The sequence below is a fragment of the Uranotaenia lowii genome, chromosome 3 (genome assembly GCF_029784155.1).
Source record: "Uranotaenia lowii strain MFRU-FL chromosome 3, ASM2978415v1, whole genome shotgun sequence".
Taxonomy (NCBI): Eukaryota; Metazoa; Arthropoda; class Insecta; order Diptera; family Culicidae; genus Uranotaenia; species Uranotaenia lowii.
Window position 1 is genome coordinate 275,017,863 of NC_073693.1, and position 24,109 is coordinate 275,041,971.

Below are 24,109 nucleotides of genomic sequence, written 5' to 3' on the forward strand. Positions count from 1 at the left end.
ATGAAGCTTCTGTCCCAACAACCATTGCGGGGTACCAAGCGGTTCTTTAATCTACGATGGTCCACCATCGGTCGACCAACGTCGGTAAAAATCCGAATCAACCAATTCGATGGCAGCTTCCATCAGGCGATTGCCCCCGGTAGGTATGCAACCAATTTTTGTTGGAAAGTTAACGACGCAGCCAGTTTTTTTTATGCGTACAGTGTTGTGTCTAGGGCAATGCATCGCTCTCATGCCGGTGGTTAACATTTGTAGCCGGAACTTCCGGAATGTCCGATTCAAGCTTTGTAGCTTCCGGTTGTGGTACTGTTTGGGGTATCTTACGATGGGTGGAATTTACTCGGTTTTAACCTGTCGTTGGTCCATCAAAAAAGGCCTCAACATCACTAATCTGTCCGACGTCGTATACATCTTGGTGGTCTATTTGACGGCCATTTTCTTTATGCACGTTGCCTTCAAGTGGCCAAAGGTGCTGAGGGAATTTGGTAACTGCGAAAAGTTACTGCTGCAGGAACACTACAACCACGTGGTCAACCGATATATGGGCTGGAATCTGAGTTGGAAGATTCGGTCGATTGCGGCTGGCATACTGGGGCTGGCCGTCATCGAGGACTCGTTGAGCTACTTTTCCGCTTATCAGAGCAACGAGATACAGATTGCGTTCTGTAATCGGACCAACGTGACGTTTTGGGAAAATTTTTACCTTAGAGAACATCCGCAGGTGTTTTCGAACATACCGATCAATTTTGGGACCATTCTGTTGGTTGAGGTATGAAAATTTAAAATGACTTCTTACATTTGAAAAATTTAAAGAATAATCGTGGTAAATTTTACTATTTAGTGGGTCAACAAAAGCATGCGTTATGCCTGGACTTATCTGGACATCTTCATCATCTCGTTCAGTATGGCGGTGCAATTTCGGTACGATCAGATCTATCACAGGTTGGCGGCCTTGGAGGGCCGTAGCTATCCGGCCACCTTCTGGAGGGACACCCGACTTGATTACGTGGCCGTTTCTCGGCTGGTCGCATTCATCGATGACACCTTCGGCCATTTGATTTTGCTTGCCTGTGCCAACGATATGTTTTTCATTGCGACACAACTATTCAACGGATTTCAGTTAATATTGGACACAAGTCAAATTTTTTCAAGTTTTTCTACAGGGTTCCCTGTTTTACTTTTCAGGCAACGTCCGGCGTTTGCGACCACCATCTACTTCTGGTACTCGCTGAGTTTGCTCATTTTCAGAACGATTTGTATGCTGTACGTAGGGTCCGGGGTACAGGTGGCATCGATGAGTCCGTTAAATATTTTGAGAAACGTTCCCTCAAAAATTTGGGGATTGGATGTGAGGTTTATTGACATTTACCTATCAAAGACATTTTGTTAATTTTATGTTACAGTTGCAGCGTTTGGTGGACGATGTGGCGTCCGGTGAAAATGTCCTTTCTGGAAAGAAATTTTTCTATCTCAAGAGGCAAATCATTTTAGCGGTAAGTACCTCTATTCCTATGTTATTTTCCAGATTTAAACTTGTATTTTTATGTTTAAGTTAGGTCAAATTTAATGGTCAAAGAATATTAACTAATTGATAAAAGTAACATGTTGCAATTATTTTGGATTATTAGAAGTCCCCTTGAACATAAATATAAGACAATTACTTTTTTTCAAACACGCTTTTTTCCTGTGCTCGGAACCATTTCGTCCTGTATTTTCAAAAACTGAAAATTTTAGGACAACTTCAAACAACTTGTAGGTTCGAAAAGTTTTGTTCTGTAATTTGAAGGAAGTTTTTAAGTATTCGTACAGATTTCATTCAAGGGTTACGTGCATAGAATCAGATATTCTCAAACCAAAGTATTCCTAACTTCAATAAACATATGAAATTTCATAAAATTTCATAAATTTGTTGAGATCTTGAATGTCCTAGTGGTGGGTTCATTTTGTCCACATTTTTGCCTGAGAATAGAAAAGTCAACTTTCAAATCAATTTATCAAAAACAAATTTTATTTCAAAAAGGTTGACTTTTGAGTAAATCAAAGTGTGATGATAAAAATATTGAATTATGAAATTTGCAGAAGATAATTTTTTCATACAATTTTCTTTGAACTCTTTTCCAAAATCAACAAAGAGATAACGACAGGTAAATTTCCATAAAAAAATAAATATCTAACTTTTTTTAGATGAACACTTTCAAATTGATATTTAACATGCTCTTACTTCAAGAAAAATCTTCAAATTGCTAAAGGGAAAAATTGATTGAACTGAAATCGATTCTACAGGGTGACAAAAAAGTCCGGTCACACAGAAAAATCTCAATATTTCAAAGAATAAGAAGAAAATCAGAATCTGACTTTCATAGCTTTATTCAGTAACTCATCAAGATACTTCACAGACGATATTTCGGAATTAAACCACCTTTCTCTGATCGAACCAGCTTCAGACGTCTCGGAAAGTCGTCGCAAGCGGCGCGCACATCCGGTCTCGTATAATCTTTTTCAACCTTGGAGTTCTCACAGACCTTGGTCGTTCAGATCGTGTCTTGTCCTCGCTGCCTCTGGTCTCTAGAATCGATTTATGGTCTGATACACGAATTTCCGGTTGATTACGAGCGGTTTTAGGTGTTTGAATATGTTGAATATTTGTCCGGGTTTGTACCCTCTCACATATTCAGCGATAACAGCTGCTCTCAACTCTGCCACGCACAACTTAATGTACACAAACTGCACAGAAACGAAACTCTGCCACTGTGGGCAGCAAAGTTAGCCCTTTCATTTGACATATAGATGGCACCAGAGAGATACAACGTATAGGCTACAGGCGACCCCAAAAAAAAGTGTGACACAGGACTTTTTTGTCACCCTGTATGTATTAAGTAAACTTTGATAGGGTTAGTTGCCAAACTTTGGACTTTGTAAGCGGTAGTTTTTAAACAATCATATTTTTTTTCATAAATGGATGGGAAAATCATGTCCTTTCAGGAAATTAATTTATAGGTCATGATCTTATCTGAAAGTTTCAATGAACATTTTCAACATAGGTTTCGCCGTTATTGAGAGATTTGCAAAGATATGGATGATCAAAATTTCCAACTTTGAACCTACTGTTCGTATTCTGTTACTGGACCGATTCCTTTCATTGGACCTAGAACTAGAATTTCCATAAAAAGTTTGATTTTTGAAAATAAATAAAGAAATTCATTGAAAATGTAATCTTTAATCAATTATTATTATAAAAAAGTATTACAGCTTTTTAACGTTTAAAAAACTATAATTTCTGTTATGAATATCACAAAAACTTTCATTCCCCGTCAGCTCTATCAGTAGAATAATAGCTGAAACTTGTTTGTGTTTACTTACTTGTATTTTATTTGCGTAAAGCTGCCAAATAATGTCAGAAATTTTAATTATTGGTTCTGAATGCCTGAATTTAAAATTCGCACCTTTGATGATTTGTTGGTATTTATACCACAGATAACAGATAGCGAGCCCCGAACAAAAATGTGTTGAAAACGTGTGTGAGGATACCAACCTAAGTTTCAAACCAATTCGTAAGTGGACTAACATCCATAAGATGTCGCTACCAGTACAACATTTTTTTTTTCATTTTTTCGACACGCTTAGAAATGAATACTCATCGCTTATCTTAAAAGGGGCCAGTGCAATATATGACAATACACATTTTTTTGTGTAATAAATTTAAAAACATCATGATTTAAAAAAATTCAAATCATATTCCAATCACACTTAAATCGCTATCATATGCCTTGTTGTATCTATATTGGCGCTGAATTGAAAGTTGAATTCCAAGTTTTGGAGTATGGGCTGAGATTTTACTATCGGTAAATAGTTTTCTAGAACAGAAAATGTGAACATAAGTGTTATAATTGTAAATTATGGGTCGATATCCCGGTTGATGTTACCTGAGATCGATAGAAGAGGACTTGTAAATCATGATTAATAATAACTTTATTCATTTCTACTGATTACTTATCCTGAGTTACAAGTCCTCATGTATCAATCTCAGATAACATCAACCGGAATATCGACCCATAATTTACAATTATAAAATTTATGTTCACCATTTCTGTTTTAGGAAATTGTTTACTGATAGTAAAATCCCAGCCCATACTCCAAAACTTGGAAGTCAACTTTCAATTCAGCGCCAATATTGATAGAACAATATGGGGCATATGCTGAGACATATGACAGCGATTAAAGTGTGATTGGAATATGATTTGCATTTTTTTGAAATCATGATGTTTTTAAAAATTTTTACATAAAAACATGTGTGACTGTAATATATTGCACTGGCCTCCTTTAAGATAAGCTATGAGTATTAATTTATAAGTGTGTCGAAAAAAGGAAAAAAATAAGTGTACTGGTAGCGACACCTTATGGATGTTAGTCCACTTACGAATTGGTTTGAATCTTAGGTTGGTAATCTCACACACGTCTTGAGCTCCAGCCCGAACTCTGTTCTTTGTGTTTATACCAAGTTTTTGTTAAGTCAGGTCTAAACATGGAACATCGAAGCCGAAAGTTTCCTTTATTAGGACCCTTTGCAAATTTTCTGTGTTTTCCATTAATTTTCATGAATTTTATGAAAAATAGGTAGTTTGGTTCTTTTTCATCACAGTGAAAGTAATTTTCCTTTAAACTTTATCTTGGACAGTAAAAAATCGTGATTTTTCCTTTAACACTCTTATTTCTCAATACGCACCCCATTAATTGAGCTGTCTGATTTACTGCTTATGAAGAGGTACATTTCAAGAAACGTTGAAAATTTTATCAGAAAGATTTTTAATGGCAAAAATCGATATGCTAGGATTTAGGAAGAATAAGAATTCATTGTGTGCATAGGAATATCTTTATTCTATGCCAGCAAAATAAATCTATATATAAAAAAAGCAATTTCTGTATGTTTGTTTGTTCGTTTGTTTGTTTGTTTGTTTGTTTGTTTGTTTGTTTGTTTGTTTGTTTGTTTGTCCTCTATAGACTCAGCCGTCTTAAGGGCTAGAGAGCTGAAATTTGGCATGGATGCTCATTAGGACCAGGAAGGATGAAAAATGTTTTTAGATTTTCGGATGACCCCTTCTGAAGGGGGTCGTCCATAGAACACAAATATTGTTTTCGCGATATTGACGTTTCTTTTCCTCGGATCGTGTTAAAAATTTGCACATGAGTATTTTGAAAGACGAGCAATCGATTTCAGGTGTCAAATTTTGTGTAAGGGGTCAGCCAAAGGGGTCGTCCATATTAACTTATCGCTGTTTTTACGATATTGATGTTATTATACATCGTATTCAGATGAAAATTGGTACACGATCGTTTTGAGTGACGTGCAATCGATTTGAGGTATTAAACTCAGTGTAAGGGGCCGACAAAGGGGGTCGTCCATATTAAATTTTCAGTATCTTAGTGATATTGACGTTTTTATACATCGGATTGGGGTGAAAATTTGCACATAGGAGTTATTAGGGACAAACAACTGATTTCACTTATCAAAACTAAAATCAGGGGTCGGCCAAAGGGGTCGTCCATATTAACTATTCACTGTTGATGCGATATTGTCGTTATTATACATCGGATTCAGACGAAAATTGACACACGAGAGTTTTGAGAGATGAGCAATGGATTTCAGGTATTAAATTCAGTGTAAGGGGCCGGCAAAGGGGGTCGTCCATATAATCATAGTCGTCCATTTCAATATTTTTGCAATATCGTCGTTATTTTACATCGGATTGCTTTGAAAATTTGCACACGGGAGTTTTGAGGGAAGGGCAATCGATTTCAGTCATCAAAGATTGTATAAGAGCCCCCGAAAGGGGTTTAGCTTTTTGGCCATAATTGCATTGTTATGCAATGATCGAATCGAAATTTATACACGTGGTTTTTTGGCACGGTCAAAGAAATTATGATTTCAAATTTAGTAGCAGACGACAGACAAAGTGATCGACCAATATTTTTGCAATTATTACTTAACAATGAATTCAGAAGTGCATCTGGAAAATGCTTGGCAATTGGCTTTCATACAAACTGTTCATGACATATTCCAAGTTGAAAGCGAAACGGAGTTCGTATGGGATCAGCTAGTTATTTATATAATTTGCGGCATTTTAGGACTAAAGTAGGCTCTAGGTCCAAAGTAGGAGCACTCGCCTAATTATATCTAATGCTCAAAATTGATTGATACAAAGCGTTTCCACTAGGGGCTTGTGATATACATAGCTCAGTGGGCAAGTCTGTTGTCTCCTGAGCCGATGTCCGCGAGTTCGAGCCCAAGAGTAAACATCGAACACAGTTGTACCGGATAAGTTTTTCAATAACGATTCGCCAACTGCAACGTTGATAAAGTCACGAATGCCATAAAGTAGTAAAACGACTATAATCGAAACAAAAAAAAAGCGTTTCCACTACTTAAGACATAAAAAAAAAGATTAAGACTTTAAAAATACATTTCACCATTTTAATTTTAAGTTTCATCAAACTCATGGTTTCGCCATTATCACGATGATTTTTTTTTAACCGTGAAGAAATCGAAAAAATGCTGTTTAACCATTAATATAATGCTGCTAGAAATTATGGTAAATTGCATTTTAATTTTCGGGTGCAAAGTTTCAACGTATTTAGGTAAACATCTGTTAAATCACTGGCTTGAGCAATTTTAGATGATACCCCATTGACTTATTCAACTGCATATCATGTTAATAAATAAATAAATAAATAAATAAATAAATAAATAAATAAAAAAAAATTTGAACTGTTAATCCACACAATATGAAGTCAAAAAATATAAGTAATTTTTCGGCTAATGATTTGGTAGTCCACAAGTTAACGATTACCGACTCGCGCTTTAAGCTTGAAGCGATAACTATTTCAGTACCTACTTTTAATCGCTTGTTTTGAATGAATTAGCGATTGATGATTAGCGGCGCTACTTTTGCAGTTAGCGATGCCGAAGGCTGCCTACGTTTATGAAAATTCACAAAGTATAAAGCAAATTTTTCCTATCACATGTTTCTGTTTACTAAGAGCACGACTGTAACAAAGAACCCGTCATTATATAAGTCGAACAAAAAAAGTGGTTTTTATGTTTCTTTCTGGAAAATAGTTTAAAAATCGAATTCATTACAAAAAAATATGCATAACTAAATTCATCATATTTTCTAAATAAACATAATGATAATACAAAAAAATATTCATCATATACAGTTTACTGCAGTTTTTAAGGGTTTTAACTTAATGGAATGAAACACGACAAAAAGATGTATGTATCTATACTATTCCATGCATTTTGTTCTTTCACTAAATCTTATATTTTCAAATATTTTAATTTTTTGTGATCACTGGTAAACTTATCTATCATTTTAAGTAACAGTTTTTTTTATCTTTTTTACGACCTCAATCTGCAAATGTATAATTTTTCTTTAATTGTTTTTTTTCGTATTTTGCGTCCCCGGGAGAATCACTTTATAAATCATAATAATACACTTTTTGTTGAATAGAAGAACATTTCAAGAAATTTTTCAAATATCTATTAAGTCTAAAGAATCATATCAGCGCAAGGTTAACAAAATGATATTTTAAAGTTCTAATTTTGCAACTATAAATACGTTCGAAAATCAAATATTTGAAATAAGTTTTTGCTTATAATTGCTGTGAACTAAAAACTGATTTCAAAACTTTGAAATTTATTTTTTCAATCTGTTATATTTTTCTTAATAGTGATTCAGAAATATCCTGTTGTTTTTCTAAAATCCGTGATGCATTTCTGATTGTGAATTGTGGTCTTAGAATTTAATTTGTGAATCTTATTTAAAAAATAATATTAGGAAAAAATTAGAAATTAATGGAATGAAGGAGCAATTTCTGATAGCACAAGGCAACCAAAATATACATTTTTCCAAGGTGCAAACAAAAATTAGGAGCAGCTTGCGACTGATTTAGGTGTGCTGAATTCGAATATCAATCAGCTCTCAATTCAGAAATCCAGAGCAAAAATTTGAGAATAAGTAAAATTTCATTTTTTTTATCCACTTTCGAAAATCTAGGAATTGACAAACAAAAAACCAAAGTGAATCTAAGATATTTTGAAACCAGAACGTTTTGCAGCTTTCAACAAAGTTGTTAAATCAATTAAAATCTTTAAAATCAAAAACGCCCTTTTGTGATGGCGGAAATATGCAAGCATTATAACTCTGAAACTAGAATATCTGGGCAAAAAGGGGATATTTCATTAAATAAAGGATTTTAAAAAGGTTTTTAAATCGGTTTTCAGTTTTCATCAATGTTCATTGGATAATCACCTATCAATGACTGATTACAGTAAAATAGGTTAATTTAAAAAATTTATACGAAGCATAGCACCGAAACTAGAAGTGCTAAAAAAAATCTGACAAAATATTCCAATTAGTGACCTCAAAATCTCATGAATTCCAAATCTTTTTATGATACTGAAACCTTTTTTTTCGAAATCAACTTTTAAATCCGAAATCAAAGTTTGATTACAAAATTTTGATTTTGATTTTTTTCATGATTTTGATTCGATTCTAAAAATATTGCAAAATACAAAAATCCTTGTAATCAACTATGATTAACATTGGCAGCAACGTTTTTAGGTTGTTTATTGTGTTGGCTACAAAAATATTTAAGGCACACCAGAGCAATTGCCGGAAAGCGCAATCAAAGCTCATTTCCTCATTTTTTTTTCCAAAATAAACATCTTAATGAGGGAAGCTTTCTGTGTTCGGGAGAAAAAAGCCTTCCGTATTCACATGTTCCTCGAGTTATCTTTGATCAGTTTTTAAAAGCCTTACTAGTTCATGCTAATTTTTCATTCCCCAAGAGGATTTTTTGAATCACTCTTTATTTATGTTCTCTTATTTAATTTTTGGCATTTCGGTGAATTATGAAATTTAAAGCCAAATTATAAGACAGAAACAAATGTATTGATAAATTTTTAATGACTTTTATTAAGAAAAAAAAAGAGATTTTGAAATGCTTTCAGATGCAATCGAGACTTGCTATTGAAAGAAAATTTGAATTGAAATTTTTGAAAAAAAGTTAAACCTCTAATTTTAAAGTTTCTAAATTTAATATATAAACAATATTGGTTAGGCAATGATGATTTTGAAAATTCCAAGGTATTCCGACTAGGAACATTTCTAAATTTTTACAGACTATTGAGCGTTTTCGTGTATATAAAAACGATTTTTTGCGCTTGGGGAGGGTCTGATAACTTCGATCATACCCCCATAGGACCGTGCATTGCTAAACTTTACAGAATTTCAATTTTTTTTTTTACTGAAAACAAAGGCTTGAACTATTAAAAACTTAACAATGAAAATTCATACTACACAGCAAAAAATTTATAGGAATAAATTGTTTTGCTATAATTCTACATTAGTGGGTGTAGAAATCAACCGGTCAATGAAATTTATATCACAAACCGTGTAAAATTATATCTGTTAGATTTAAAATTGAATGAAATTGTTTGTTTGTCCATTAGCCATTCGAGTCATTTTTCGCTAGTTCCAAGACGCAGCTCTGTCATCTCTATTCTTCGTAAAAGTGGTAAGTTTCTAAAGTAGAAAAAAACAAACGAATGATGTAACTCAATTTTTTTTTCGATTACAGCGACGGCTGATTTTGCAGTGGCAGAGATCCGGAATAAGATTGTCTGGATTTGCCTGAACGATCCAAGGTTTTGAAGTGTGAATCCGGACCCTGACAGTCCGGAACGGAATTCTCTTTGGTCTCCCAGTGACGCTGACCGGTTTGATTGGAATATCAAAAGAATGTATATGTTTGTGTACAACAGTGCCTCAGCCTGGCGGTGGTGCTCCTGATGGTGCCTGTACTTTTTTTTTCATTATTACTGACGTGTTTTGTTTTAAAAATAAATGTTCAATTAAAGTAAAATAGTGTTTTTTCATCATAGGACTTGAATATTTCATAAAAACTGCAAATAACCAGAAAAAATATAAAATTTTACATCGCTGTGTATTTTTACACGACAATTAGCTGTTCTTTTTTCGTGCATCGTTTCTGGTCTAAATTTACACGCCTCAATGTAACGATGATGTAAATTTAGATTAAAAACGATGTTTCGTTTTCGTGCATCGTTTTTTATCTAAAATTACACGTATGTTTGGATAGCGTGAGTTATTTTATGGTTTTCCTTCGTTTTATTCAATTAATTCCTCATCTTTCCTAAACTCAATCAATAGTTAAAACTTATTACATAATTGAAATGCCTGAGCAAGTGTACCTTCTAAAATCCACGAAGTCCACTCAGCTACCCAGGAGCAAGCAGACCCTTAGACCCAAATAAATCAAAATAACAGTTTGTTGGATTGCGCTTACAGAAAATCCCAAAAGTGTTTGACCGAAAAAAATTTCGTTTTAAATCAAATCAAGATTATTCGAAATCTAATTCAAAAAATTCTAACATTCATCAAAATCTCAAAGTGAATGTGATGATAAATTTGGCGCAATTTCTCTGTTAAATGGACTTAAAGTTCATTCCAAAGAAAACTTCATATTTTTAATTTTCTGATTCTGAACTTTGCTGAATATTGAGTAATTTCATCAAAATTCCATCAGAAATTCAAATCTAATTCCAGAGTAAAATTTATTTTGTGTATGGCATCAGACTTATAAACCTGCGATCTCATTTTATGTTACACACTAACTAAAAACTAAAACTATCCTAAAATTAAACTAATTGTAGAGAGAACGAATCTCTGCGACGGAAGACTGCATCGATTTGCCTCTGAAGTTGCAGATGATTTTGTTGGCCATCTCTTCGATCGATTCAATGCCCGCAATCCGATGAAGATCTTCGGTGCTGTGCCAAGCAGGCTTCGGATTCATTTGAGGCGGCAAGATGGAATGAGAAGGAGTTACCATTTGCCTCAATGATGCAATGCTCCTAGGCAGCGTTGCCAGATTGAAAACCGCTCAAGTCCGTAGATTAGGGGAAAATCGAAAAATGTACTGATTTCGCCAAAATAAAACATGATGACCTTTTTTTTTTTTTGGTCGTCAGGTAGAATTTTCATTTATCCGCAGAATCCCTTGAATTTATTCGAAAATCCGTAGAAAATCCGTAGGAAATGCTGAAAATCCGTAGATTTCGAGCATCGATCCGTAGCTCCGTAGAAATGCTTAAAATCCGTAGAACTACGGAGAAATCCGTAGATCTGGCAAGGCTGCTCCTAGGGAGTTTTTTTTGCCTCTCGCTCTGCTCTGAAAAGGGAAATGAGCGCTCTACGGGAGTAGCTCCCTATGAGCTCGCTTATAAAGCAAACGTTATGTACTAGGTATCTGGCTGGTCCTTGTTCGTTTGTTTTGGTTTACGCCGGCGGTGTCATTTGGGAATGATTTAATACGAATAGCAATAGATAGAACGTGTCCCGGCTGTTAAGTTTGTTGAGTAGAGTGGCCAAAATAAGCAGATTGCTGTGTGAAGGTTACATGAAAAGTTTAAGTTCGATAGCACAAGAAGAAATAGCGCAACGAGCCTCAAGTTAGTAAAGAAATTTTAGATATTTTGTTCAGGTAGCTAGTATTTCTTCAATAACCGTCAAACGGGGTATCATGCAAGAGCAGGGTTAGATGCTACTTTTGTATACCACAACACTTATTCAATTTTTATTTGAAAAAATATATCTTATGTAATAAAATTATCATTTAATGATAATGATGATTACTCAGTTTCTAACATCGCCAGATAGATTTTTAAAATTTTGATTCTCATTTTCTCAATTTTAAAAATTGAGCAATAGATGTACAATTTTTCACATTCTTCGATGTCGTAAAACATTTTACCAAGTTTAACGGATTGGCTAAACGATATCACATACAAACTTTATACTGCTTTTATTACCCTATAACAACTCTGATGCAAATATTTTTAAATAAATAAATAAAAAAAATATAACTCAGTCTGGGCTAAAATTCATCAAATTTAAATCTCGATTTCATATACTTGAATACGATTGTTTTGCATCACGCGTTTGTTAATTTCAAAATTTCATCTATCATTACATGAACTTTTATGATTTAAGTTAGTTGTTTTTTTTTTTGTAGTATTTTTTACCCCTAAATGTATGCAGCACACTTAAGCCTTTTTTCAAATCATTTTTGACAGAACTTTTTTTGGATATCATTGTTTTGCATCACGCGCTTGTTAATTTCAAAATTTCATCTAGCATAACATGAACTTTTATGGTTTAAGTTAACGATTTTTGAAGTATTTTTTTTACCCCTAAATGTATGCAGCGCCCTTATGCTTTTTTTCAAATCATTTTTGACAGAACATATTCGAACAAAATCGAAACTTACTAAAATTAGTGCTTTATATGTTATGACATCACAAATATATCTAGAGCTATAAATATTCGACGTTTCCATTTGTTTTTTCATTAACAACAAAGTTTGTTGCATCTTGTCCCTTTTTTAGTAGGGTGATAATCGCATATTTTTGTGAATTTAAAAATAACTGGGGAAACCAATAATTTTTCTGACTACGTTAATTTGAAGTCCTATCAATAATAATTATCTGTGTACGTTAAGTTTTTAGAAGCCATTCATGGTGAAAAGTGTGCATGATGCCCCAGTTGACGGTACTTCTTTCAACACCGGCCGATTTCTTTGTAATGCATGTTATCTGAAAACCATACATACGGCAAACGTTTTACATGATCATTGAATATAAATTAGAGTAATAATGTAAACGTTGTTAAAGTTAAAAATAGTCTAAAACTCGTTGTGCTTACATCGCCGCACAGCCACACCATCGGCCAGCCAGCAGCTGTGAGCTACTTGAAGCAATCAAATATGTTCCTAACTCGAACGCAATTCTGAATCGTCACACGCAAAGTGATTCCTCCCAGGGAGGCCTCTTTGGGAGGAACGCAGAGCCTCTGGGAGAGCAAGGAGTGACTGGCGCTCTTAAAGATTCTGGCGTTAGGAGAAGCGAAAATGAGTTATTTTCGACTGCCAAGAGTTTGGGAGTTCCTCCTCTATGAGTGGTACTGCTCTGCCTCTTTTGAGTCGCGCCTCAGGATTCGTCCGAAGCCTGGTGCCAAGGTAGAAGCCGCAAAATCATTTTCAGAACCTTGTTTTGAATCCTCTGGATGGCTTTCTTCCTCGTCGCGCAGCAGCTAGACCAAATCGGAACTGCATACATTATCGCTGGTCGGAACACCTGTTCATAAATCAGCATCTTATTCCTCAGGCATAGTCGGGATTTCCTGTTGATGTTGTTGTCCTGTTGTTGAGATTTAGTGTATTTTTTATATTTAGATTGAATATCTTCAATGTGATTTTTAATAGTAAGATTCCGATCAAGTGTAAGTCCCAAGTACTTCACGTGATCAGACCATCCTAATGAAACCCCATTAAAAGTTATGGAATGATTTTCATTAGGTTTTAAAAATTTAGCTCTTGGCTTATGGGGAAATAAAATAAGTTGAGTTTTGGAAGCGTTAGGAGAAATTTTCCACATTTTCAAGTAATTCAAAAAGGAATTTAAATTTTGTTGCAATCTACTGCGTACCACCCGTAAATTTCGACCTTTGGCTGAAAGCAAAGTATCATAAGCAAACAATCTTCTACCCTTTCCTTCTGGTACATCAGGAAGATCAGAAGTAAAAATATTGTATAAAATTGACCCAAGAATACTACCCTGAGGGACACCAGCTCTAATGGGTGTCCTTTCAGAGCATGAATTTTGATAGCTTACTTGAAAGGTTCGGCTAGTCAAATAATTTTGAATAATTTTGGTGAGATATATAGGAAAATCAAATCGAGCTAATTTATCTACTAAACCTTTGTGCCAAACACTGTCAAAAGCTTTTTCAATATCAAGAAGAGCAACACCAGTTGAATAACCTTCAGATTTGCTAGCGTTAATCATATTAGTTACACTCAAAAGTTGATGTGTAGTAGAATGTCCATTACGAAAACCAAATTGTTCATCAGGGAAAATAGAATTCTGATTAATGTGAATCATCATTCTATTCAAAATAACTCTCTCAAATAGTTTACTTAAAGATGGAAGCAAACTAATTGGTCGATAACTTGAAGGCTCTGAAGCACTTTTTCCAGGTTTTAAAATTGGAGTTACTTTGGCATTTTTCCATTTATTGGGAAAATAGGCCAAGTGAAAACATTTATTGAAGATTTTAACTAAAAAATTTAAAGTGCTTTCAGGCAACTTTTTAATAAGAATATAGAAAATCCCATCTTCCCCCGGGGCTTTCATATTTTTAAATTTTTTGAAAATCAATTTAAGTTCATCAATATTTGTCTCACAAGAAGTTTCAAATACATTTTGTTTAGAAAGAATATCATCAAATTCAAGGGAAATTTGAGCATCAATTGGACTTACAACGTTTAAATTAAAATCATGAGCAGACTCAAATTGTTGGGCTAATTTTTGAGCTTTTTCTGTATTGGTTAAAAGAAGTTTATCCCCATCTTTCAAACTAGGAATTGGCTTCTGGGGCTTTTTCAGAATTTTAGTTAATTTCCAAAATGGCTTTGAGTAGGGTTTTATGTCCTCTACTGCTTTAGCAAAATATTCATTACGAATAAAATTCAAACGACGTTTGATCTCTTTTTGAAGGTCGCAATAAATAAATTTCAAATAAGGATCCCTAGTACGTTGATATTTACGTCGACAAATGTTTTTCAGTCGTATCAAAAACTGAAGATCATCATCAATTCAAGGTTGATTAAATTTATGTTTAACTTTGGGTATTGAAGCGGCTTTAGCATTGACTATTGAAGTTGTCAAATTTTCTACAGCCAAATCAATAACTTCTATTGAATTCAGTGGAACGTTTACATCTAAATTCTATAAAATTCCTATATTCCTATAAAATTCCTATATCGCTCCCAGTCAGCTTTTTGAAAGTTGAAAGTTGATTTTAAAGGGTTTTCAATGGGACTTTGGGATAAAGAAAAAGTTACTGAAAGGTGGTCTGAATCGAGGTCCACATGAGTAACTAATTGACTACAATGCTCGCCTAAATCCGTTAGAACCAAATCAATTGTGGAAGGATTTCTAATTGAAGAAAAACAAGTATGCCCATTAGGATATTCAACAGTGTAATAACCTGCAGAGCAGTCATTAAACAAAATATTCCCATTAGAATTTGATGAAATATTATTCCAAGATCGGTGTTTTGCATTAAAGTCACCAATAATAAAAAATTTAGATTTATTTCTGGTGAGTTTTTGTAAATCTCCCTTTAAAAAATTTTTCTGTTCACCGCTGCATTGAAAAGGCAAATATGCGGCAACAATAATAAATTTACCCAGAGAAGTTTCTAATTAAATTCCAATTGTTTCTAAGACTTTTGTATTGAAAGAAGGAAGAAGTCTCAATTTGAGACGACTATTGATGACAATAGCTACACTCCCACCTTGTCGATCAAGTCGATCATTTCGCAAAATTTTAAAGAAAGCATTGCTTTTCAAGTTATTGTCTGGCTTTAAAAAAGTTTCAGTGATGGCAGCAATATGTATGTTTTGGGTTTTCAAAAATAAAAAGAATTCATCTTGGTTAGCCAGCAAAGATCTAGCGTTCCAATTCATAATATTTAAACATCTATTTGGATCCATGAGGGAATCGTAAAGTCATAATAATTTTATTAGCATAATTAAAAGAAGTTTGGAAAGCATCAAACATTGAATTTGCTTTCAACATAAGTTGCATAATTTCCATTAAATTTTGATGCAAAAATTTCCTCAGTAATCTCACCCAAATCGACAAAATTGTTAGGATCAAAAAATGAAGGAGAAGAACAAGTATTTGAATTTCGGGGATTTTCCCAAGCCTTCGCATGAACGTTGAGACTTGGTTTTTTCCCATTTTTATTAGTTAAACCTGAAGAGGGAAACCCATTTTCAACAACCTCTGAGAACGATAAACAACGAGTCTGTGGCGCAGAATCAGCACAGGTAACATTCAATTCACTTCGGGAATTACCCAGCCGTGATTCCAATGTAGGCCGAGGCTGACTGCGAACAGGCAGGTTGTTTGCCGGCCTGACGTGTGAAGAGGAAAAGGAGGAAGGGGGAGAAGAAGATTTTCTGACAACTTTGGGATTTTTCCTTGAAGCAATAATTTTTGCCCTAACGGGACAGTCTAGAGAATTCGAGGAATGATTACCTGAGCAATTCGCACACTTGAAAAATTCTGTTTGTGGTTTATCACCACCAAAAAGGCATTGGCCCTTATTCTGCGCCTCGAGTGACGTGACGATAGTAGAGTCACCCAAGTCACTCTATTCCAGCAGTCGGTTTAGGCGAGGAACGTCACTTCGGATGAACTTTGTGAGTTCTTACCCTATTCTTATAGTCACCGTGGGTGAGAATCGTCGCATTCAGGTGACGATTTTAGGTGAGAATTGTCGGTACCTTTTGAGGTGGTGACGAGATAGGAATTGAATCGAAAATTTATTTAAATCAGAATGTTAGGCTCTAAATAGTTAATTATACTGATGAATGTTGGTTTTGGAAACAAAATAAAACAAATTTATTAGCAAAATAATTTTTAAATATATTGAATATTTTTCATTGCTATCTGAAATATGTAATTTGAATTAAAATACTGAATGGAAAGTATGATCTAATGAAATCCAAAATTCAGTTTAAATTGAAATTTGATTTGCGAAACGTTAAAAAGATGAAATGACAAAAACTTAGAAAATCAAAATACTTTTAATTTTTTTTTTCCACTTTTTAACCAAAATTATAAAGGTGAATAATTATTAAAATAGATTCGTGCAAAAATCTGGCTTTCCGCCCAACCGGACCAAACCGAACTATTTCCATATTTAGTATTAAATGTTTGGGCAATAATCTTGAATGCTAAGACTAGATGCTTAACAGATTAAAATTTAAAAAATAAAACTTCTTATTTTATTAAAGTTTGGTATTGGAATTAACATGATTTCGAATATATTTGAATATTATTTTTAACATTGAAGATACCCATAGATAATTATTTTAAAAATGTAATTTGCTCTGAAAACGACTCTTCTTTCCTCCATGACTAAAAGAGATTGCCGCATCTTATCACCTTTAGCATATCCGTATAATTATCGGGAATCGTCCTTCAAATTCCAACAAACTCCTGTCCTTTTGGCTAGCACAAAAGTCCCTGACCTGGAAACCTCAATCCACGGCTCGATGCCCAAATCTGTTTTTTCTCCAGCAGATTTTTCAAATTTTCAATTTTCAGGAACTGGAATTTAGATGATAGGTTCCTCCCAGCAGCGTTAGTCTAAAATGATATTTTGATTATTTGTTCTTCCTCTGTCGCTTCCGCATATTACTCACCCAAAAAAGCTGCTGAATTTGGTAAAAAGGTTCTGAATTTAAATCCTCCTGGTCATCGGTTGGCAGGATATTGCCGATGACTTCCGCCTTCGTTGTTTTTTCATACAACTCGGGACCAGCGGTGCTTGTTCCATCCAGTTTGGTGCTTGTTAGGCTCAGTTGTGATTGCCGAAATTGTATCCTAGGACGTAAAACTTGACCGTTTTGTTGTCCTGAGCAGCTTGCTGGCACTATAAAATCCTATTGCCGCCCTTCTCTGGCCGAAATTCAAACTAATAATTTTTAAATTAATTTTTAAAAATCCGAAGTGTAACAAAACCAAAACAGCACTGAACAAATTCGACCATTTTGACAGATGTGTTCATTCGGTCACTCACCTTGAATGAACCTCTGTCACTTTACCCACATCGACTTCGGGAATAAGGTGACAAATCTCACGGTGACTCCGAAGTGAGGTGACAATCATCACGTCACGCGCGGCGCAGAATAAGGGCCATTTAGATTTTTCATGATCGAATGAGCCGCAAAGCATGCATCTGGCATTCATTCTACAATTTTTAGTGCCGTGACAAAAAGCTTGACAACGACGACATTGCGTAATATTTTGAAGGAAATTGGTTGAAGATTTTCGAAAAGGTTCGAATTTGACTCGACAATGAAACATAAGACGAGCCTTTTCAAGGATTTGCAAATTATTAACCTGATCCTTTTTAAAATGGATCAAATAAAGCTCAGAAGCAAAACCAACACTACTGATATTATTCGTGTTGGTTCTTTTCCTCATTTGAATTACTTGAATCGGAGAAAAACCTAACAAAGAATTTAATTCAGTTGTGATCTCATCCGGTGTCTGATCGCCGGTGAGACCACGAAGTACAACTTTAAATGGACGATCACTTCTAGTGTCGTAAGTAAAAAATTGATGTTTTTTTTTATTCAAATAATTTAAAATTTTTTGAAAATCATTGAAAGATTCCGCCAATATACGAGCAGTTCCCCTTCGACCGATCTGAAAAGAAATCTTCACATCCTTGACGGAAGTGATGATTTCTTTCCGAAAGGCATTGAAGTCAGGAATCGTGACCGTAATTGGTGGAACCTTTTCGTTTTTAAGATTATAAGAAGAAGACGGTTCCTTAGTACTCTTATCAGAATTAAATATGAATATTTCCTTATCACCGATGTTATGAAGGACATCGAATGAATTGGAAATTTCAACTTTTTTGGGCGATGGACCTGAATTAGGTTCGGCAATCCGTTTTCTTCCGGCCCTTGAGCCGAGTGATGACTTCCCCATGCTGGAAAGAAAAGAGAAAATATGAATAAAAGAAAATGAAAATAATTTTAGCACTGAAAAGTGCTGATTGAAAAACAGGTCAGGAAAAAATGAATATCTAATGTAAAAATGTTCCTGCAGGTACACAGCAACGATACGATGCTCCGGCGTACGTGTTGACGGCTCAACGGTACAGATGGAAGTGTGGTTTATGTTACACACAGTTTATGATATATACAGAGTTTAACATTCTGGATTTACATTAAGACATCAATCATGAATTTCCATTCGTGGCTTCTGATATATCTCAGTTGACAAATCAGTTGCCTCCTGAGCTGATATCCGCAAGTTCGAGCCCAAGAGCAAACATCGAACACAGTTGTACAGAAATGCCATGAGGATAGTAAAACGACTATAATAGAATCAAAAAAAAAAATCTCCATTCGAATTCAGAATTTCGCCAGTCTTATATTACTGTACTCTAACAGTTTTTAATTCAAAAAGTTAACTGAAAGTGATTTTTGTCCAAAATTTTTACTTTTCCTCATTTGACTATGTAGTTGAAAATGATTTTTTTAGCTTATAAACTATTCTAGTAAGCTTTTAAGCTTTTATGGTAAATATTAGCTGTGGTATTAAATGGCATTGGTATGAATTAATTACAAATGTTTAGTTTTCACTTCTGTTATTTTTTTATGACAAAGCCCCACCATATGATTCGATTTTAAACTGATATTTCAATAACTTCTATCCACAGATGGCCGGAACGCTGGTGACCTACGAGCTGGTACTAATGGATCAGGTGAAACAAGCCCCCGATCTCACCAAGGATTGCTCCATCTTCTGGATCACTAACTAACTAGGTGCACCTGTTCGCATTCGCAACATTATAGTTTAGTCTCTAGTCGAAAGAGTAAAAACCACAATTTTATCCAGCATAACAAGCTGTTTGCATGCAATCATTGTACCAAAGCTGGTATTTATTAAATTTTCTTGTTTTTGGTGTGAATTAACGTTGAGAAATAGAAAACAAAATTCAAACAGAAATAAACTTCCACTTGTTGTTTTGCTTCGAAGTAGATGAAATGGGGAAGCCCCCTATAAAGACCGATGACTTCCGAACGGCTATATGGCCGATAATTTTTATTGGACAATTTTTTACACTATTTCCGGTTTCGGGACTCTTTTCCGGGGACGTAAAACGGCTACAGTTCCGATGGGTGAGCTTGAGGACTTTTTATTCGTACACCTTTCTGTTTTTGGGTGCTCTAGCCATTTTGGCCCAAATTCATCACATCATTCGAACATCGGTGTCGGCTGGAGCGATAAGTAATTGATATTGAAAAATTTTTCGACTAGATTGTTAATTTTAATAATTTTAACATGTGCTTTCAGCTGAAATTTTGTACTTTGGATTCAACTATGGAGGGGCGATATGTTTCCTGATTATTGCCTCTAGATGGAGGACCGTAATAATGAAGTGGGACAGATTGGAAAACGTTTTCCTTTATCCACCCTATAAGACGATGGGATTCAGTTTGAAGTTTAGAGTTCGATTCGTTGGATTTTTTGTGCTGATTTTGGCATTTAGTAGAAAAGAAACATTTTTAGTTTGGGTTGGTTGGATCTAATAGAATAATTTTGGTGTCATTTCAGTCGAAGATGCAATGCACATGGTGGCTGTCGTTCGGAGTAACGAGAAGTTTCAATTTGCATGTACAAATGAGACCAACTTTTGGAAGTTGTTCTACAATCGGGAACACGTTAAAGTTTTTGCCTACATGAACTACCATATAATGATGGTTTTGGTGATTGAATTTGCCCACAAGGTGTACCTTTTTATGTGGACTTTTATGGATCTGTTCATAACCCTGGTCAGTCTAAGTTTGTCAATAAGATTTGAACAATTATACTTCCGGATCGCTCCGCATAAGGGAAAGCTGCTCCCGGATGCTTATTGGGTAGAGATTCGTCATCATTACATCAAAATTTCAAAGTTGGTTGAGTTTATGGACAGAGAACTGTCACCGATGGTCATTGTCACTTGTGGATCGGACATTTACTTTATTGCCTATCAACTTTACATGTCTGTTCAGTAAGTTTGAATTCTTTTCCCGTTTTATAAATTTTTTATTTTTAAAACCCCTACCAATTTCTTTTGCAGAATGGACGCATCAGTTTTTAGCACCGTGTACTTTCGATTTTCCCTCCTGTTTCTGATACTTCGAGCACTGCTCATGTTGGTGACATCATCGCACGTCTATGTGGCATCTCGTAAACCGCTGGAAATCCTGAGATCGGTTCCGATGTGCTCCTGGAACAACAATGCAAGTGACGCCAGTTGATGTTTATGGTTGTATAACTCGTTATGATAATAGAATTTCCCATTTTTCGCATCTCCTAGGTTCGTCGATTTACCAATGAAATATTGAACATCGATAGTGCCCTTTCCGGGCATAAGTTTTTCTTCCTTAAACGGGGTCTTATCTTGGCGGTAGATTTTCTCATCTCGGCAACGGAATAAGAACCTTCAGCTTTGTTTGAACTTAATTTTTGTAAATCGTTTTAGATGACTGGAACACTGATTACATACGAGTTGGTAATGATGAGTGAAGTCAAACCAAGGAATACCGGAAACTTTTGTGAACAGCCCAATCGACTGTTTTAATCAATTACTATCGATATTTGAACAATTCATTGTGAAATGTAAATATATTTTGCTTACTATCTAGTGCATTTATTCATTCGTGCAACAGCAGAGCAGCTATCTAAGCTTGTAGTTTAAGCGTTTCAGATTGCTCGGTTTTATACGGGCTTGCCTGGATTTTCAGAGAAAATAATTGGCCCGGTTGCCCGGATTCAGGGGAAGAAATGGAAAACATCTTATTACTAAGCTTTCGAATGCTCATTTTTCTATAAGTCTCCAAAATTTTGGACTACTCAAAACTTAAAGGCTCAACGTGTTTTAATTAGGTACCTTTTTGAAAGGCCTAAGATCTGTTAATTAACAAAACATGGTTGATTTTTTTTAAAATAAAGAAAATGGCAAATCAAATATTTTTGAACCTACCAACTTTGTCTTCTTCTATCGAAGCAAATGAAATAGAATGATGTAGACAATTTTTCCAAATTGTCATCATATTGAAATTCAAAAGAAAGCAAATATAAAATTCATAACTACTTTCTCGTGATGAATTCATACTTATAAGGGCATTCCGATCAGAAGAGAAAAACAAAATTATATCCAGATGAGATCCGAGATCATAATCGGGTCCAAGAGGTCAACATCTACGATGATTGAAATCGTCTCTGCCGGAGAGATGTTTTTTTTTTTTCATTTTGAAGTCCACTGTGTTATTAGGTCGTGACAAGACTGAACGGAACATGAAATGATATTTTTAGACTAGTCTAGTATTTGAGCGTACCTTGAAAATAATTCTGTTTAAAACGCAGGTTTCAGTGGTGGAATAGAGTTATTTTTATTCATATTTCGTCTGTCTAGTCATTACATAACTACACAATTCATTAGCGATTGCTATTGTCTCATTCTCTACTTATCATCTTTCCTAACCGGGAAAGTACTTATTTCTGAATGTATACTTTGATACTTTTACCCACAATATCTGGTAACACTATTGTGTTACCACGAACCCAATTTGAGTAGTCTCGCTTAACCGTGTAATGAAGTTAACATTTGTACTACGTTTATCATAATCTCCTGTCATTAGCAATCATTGATCTATTATTCTCGATTGCGAATTGAACATAGCAAGAGGAACCAAAACAAACAATGTTTTGGTTCTGCTCGTGGCAGCGGAAGTCTGCTGCTGTTGAAGGATGCCAGAGAAACAAATAGAAAACCGCGAGTTCCAACACCTCCCCTCAATTCGTAAATTGAGAATGCTGAACAGCTTTGTGTGCCTTGCCTTTGGCTACGCCTTCGTGACCGCATCAGTGGGCTGATCCTCAGTGGAGATATGTCGCAAAGATAGCTGACCGCTTTTTATCATGGCTCTGATGAAATCATATTTAACCCCAAGCAACCAAAAGTCCCATAAAACAGGTACGAAAACGCTTACTAAGCCCCATCATTTATATGAAGTACGTTCTATGTAGCACAAAATTCAAGTTCTTATTGATACTTTCAAGTTCCAAAACAACTGATAATGTTTTTCTATTCAGCTTCGAGCGGCCTTCTCATCCAGCTTCCAAAAAATCGTAGAATGAGTAAAAAACCTCTCTCTATCACACCGGAACACTGGGCATCGGTTCATATCATCCCCAAGAAACCAAAAGTTCTGATAACATCTCTCTATCAGGTTTGATCAGCTCAATCGTGTATTGTTATACAACTTCTCTTCAGCTCAAATTTTAAGTAGCTAAACGAACTTTAAAGTTCACAAAAAGTTCGTATACATTGCTAAACAACTTCTAACCAGCTTCTAAAAGCACTTTTATAAGCAGTACAAAGAATCGAAAAAAATACTTCTTCAATCCTTCATGTGCCACCTACCCTAAAAGTCCGCTAGTTTGATTCAAATCAATCAGCCATATTTGATACTAACTCATATTTAATAACATGTTCTTACGAAGCCTCCAACCCGAGCTCACTGCTTGAAAATCGAGCTACATACTATCTGCTCTATATAAACATCATGAGTAGGCAACGATTTGGCTTGATGTGATGATTTTCTTTAAAACGACTTTCCAGTTCGGAATTTCTACTTCATTTCCATTTTCAAGATTTTAAAAAGTTCTGCTGAAACTTAAAGTGTAGGTACTTCACATTGTCGTTCCCCAAGTAACGACGTGTTTGTTTATGCAAACATGAGTTGAAGTACGAAACAAATAGAATTAACCCTTTAAATCTACTTCAAAGTTCTTAAATTGCAAAGTTGCCTTTGAACGCCTGCCAGAACTTATTAAAAACAATTAACAATTAACAATTAAGAGGAACACCACTTCAAATTCTGAAAAGTTTTTTGACAAATAGGAGCCAATATGTTTCAATAAATGGAGTTAAGAGTATAAACCAATCATTGAGAGTAGGAATACCACAGGGCAGTAACCTTGGACCGCTTCTATTCCTGGTTTATGTGAATGATTTGCCTAATCTCAACCTTATTGGAAAGCCACGATTGTTCGCTGATGACACATCTTTGATTTACACGGGAAAAAAATGCTGATTCGATCGTTGAAAGCATGCGCCAAAACTTGATAGTACTACGCGAATATTTTAATGAGAATCTATTGTCATTGAATGTAGCTAAATCAAAATACATGATAGTATCTACATCTCGGAGAACACAGCAGTTGCATAGAGAACTGAGTATAGATTCGATACCAATTGAGAAAGTAAAAAACTACACGTACCTTGGATTGAACATTGACAACGAGCTCAAATAGACCAATCATATACAGAAACTTCATAAGGAAGTCAGTGCCACATGTGGTCTATTATGGAAAATGAAG

General features: G+C 34.9%; 2 protein-coding genes across 2 annotated transcripts; both read left to right on the top strand.

Moving 5' to 3' along the window:
• On the top strand, window positions 1-19,619 carry LOC129753437 (gustatory receptor for sugar taste 64b-like). The gene is made up of 6 exons (XM_055749261.1): window positions 1-139; window positions 204-769; window positions 842-1,119; window positions 1,186-1,348; window positions 1,404-1,493; window positions 19,395-19,619. Exons 1-6 carry the CDS (start codon window positions 1-3, stop codon window positions 19,494-19,496), a joined length of 1,338 nt encoding a protein of 445 aa, XP_055605236.1. The 3' UTR covers window positions 19,497-19,619.
• Window positions 19,620-19,722: 103 nt separating this feature from the next.
• Window positions 19,723-21,305, top strand: LOC129753439 (gustatory receptor for sugar taste 64b-like). Its single transcript, XM_055749262.1, has 5 exons — window positions 19,723-19,966; window positions 20,294-20,732; window positions 20,802-20,964; window positions 21,042-21,131; window positions 21,207-21,305. Exons 1-5 carry the CDS (start codon window positions 19,723-19,725, stop codon window positions 21,303-21,305), a joined length of 1,035 nt encoding a protein of 344 aa, XP_055605237.1.
• The last annotated feature ends 2,804 nt before the right edge of the window (window positions 21,306-24,109 follow it).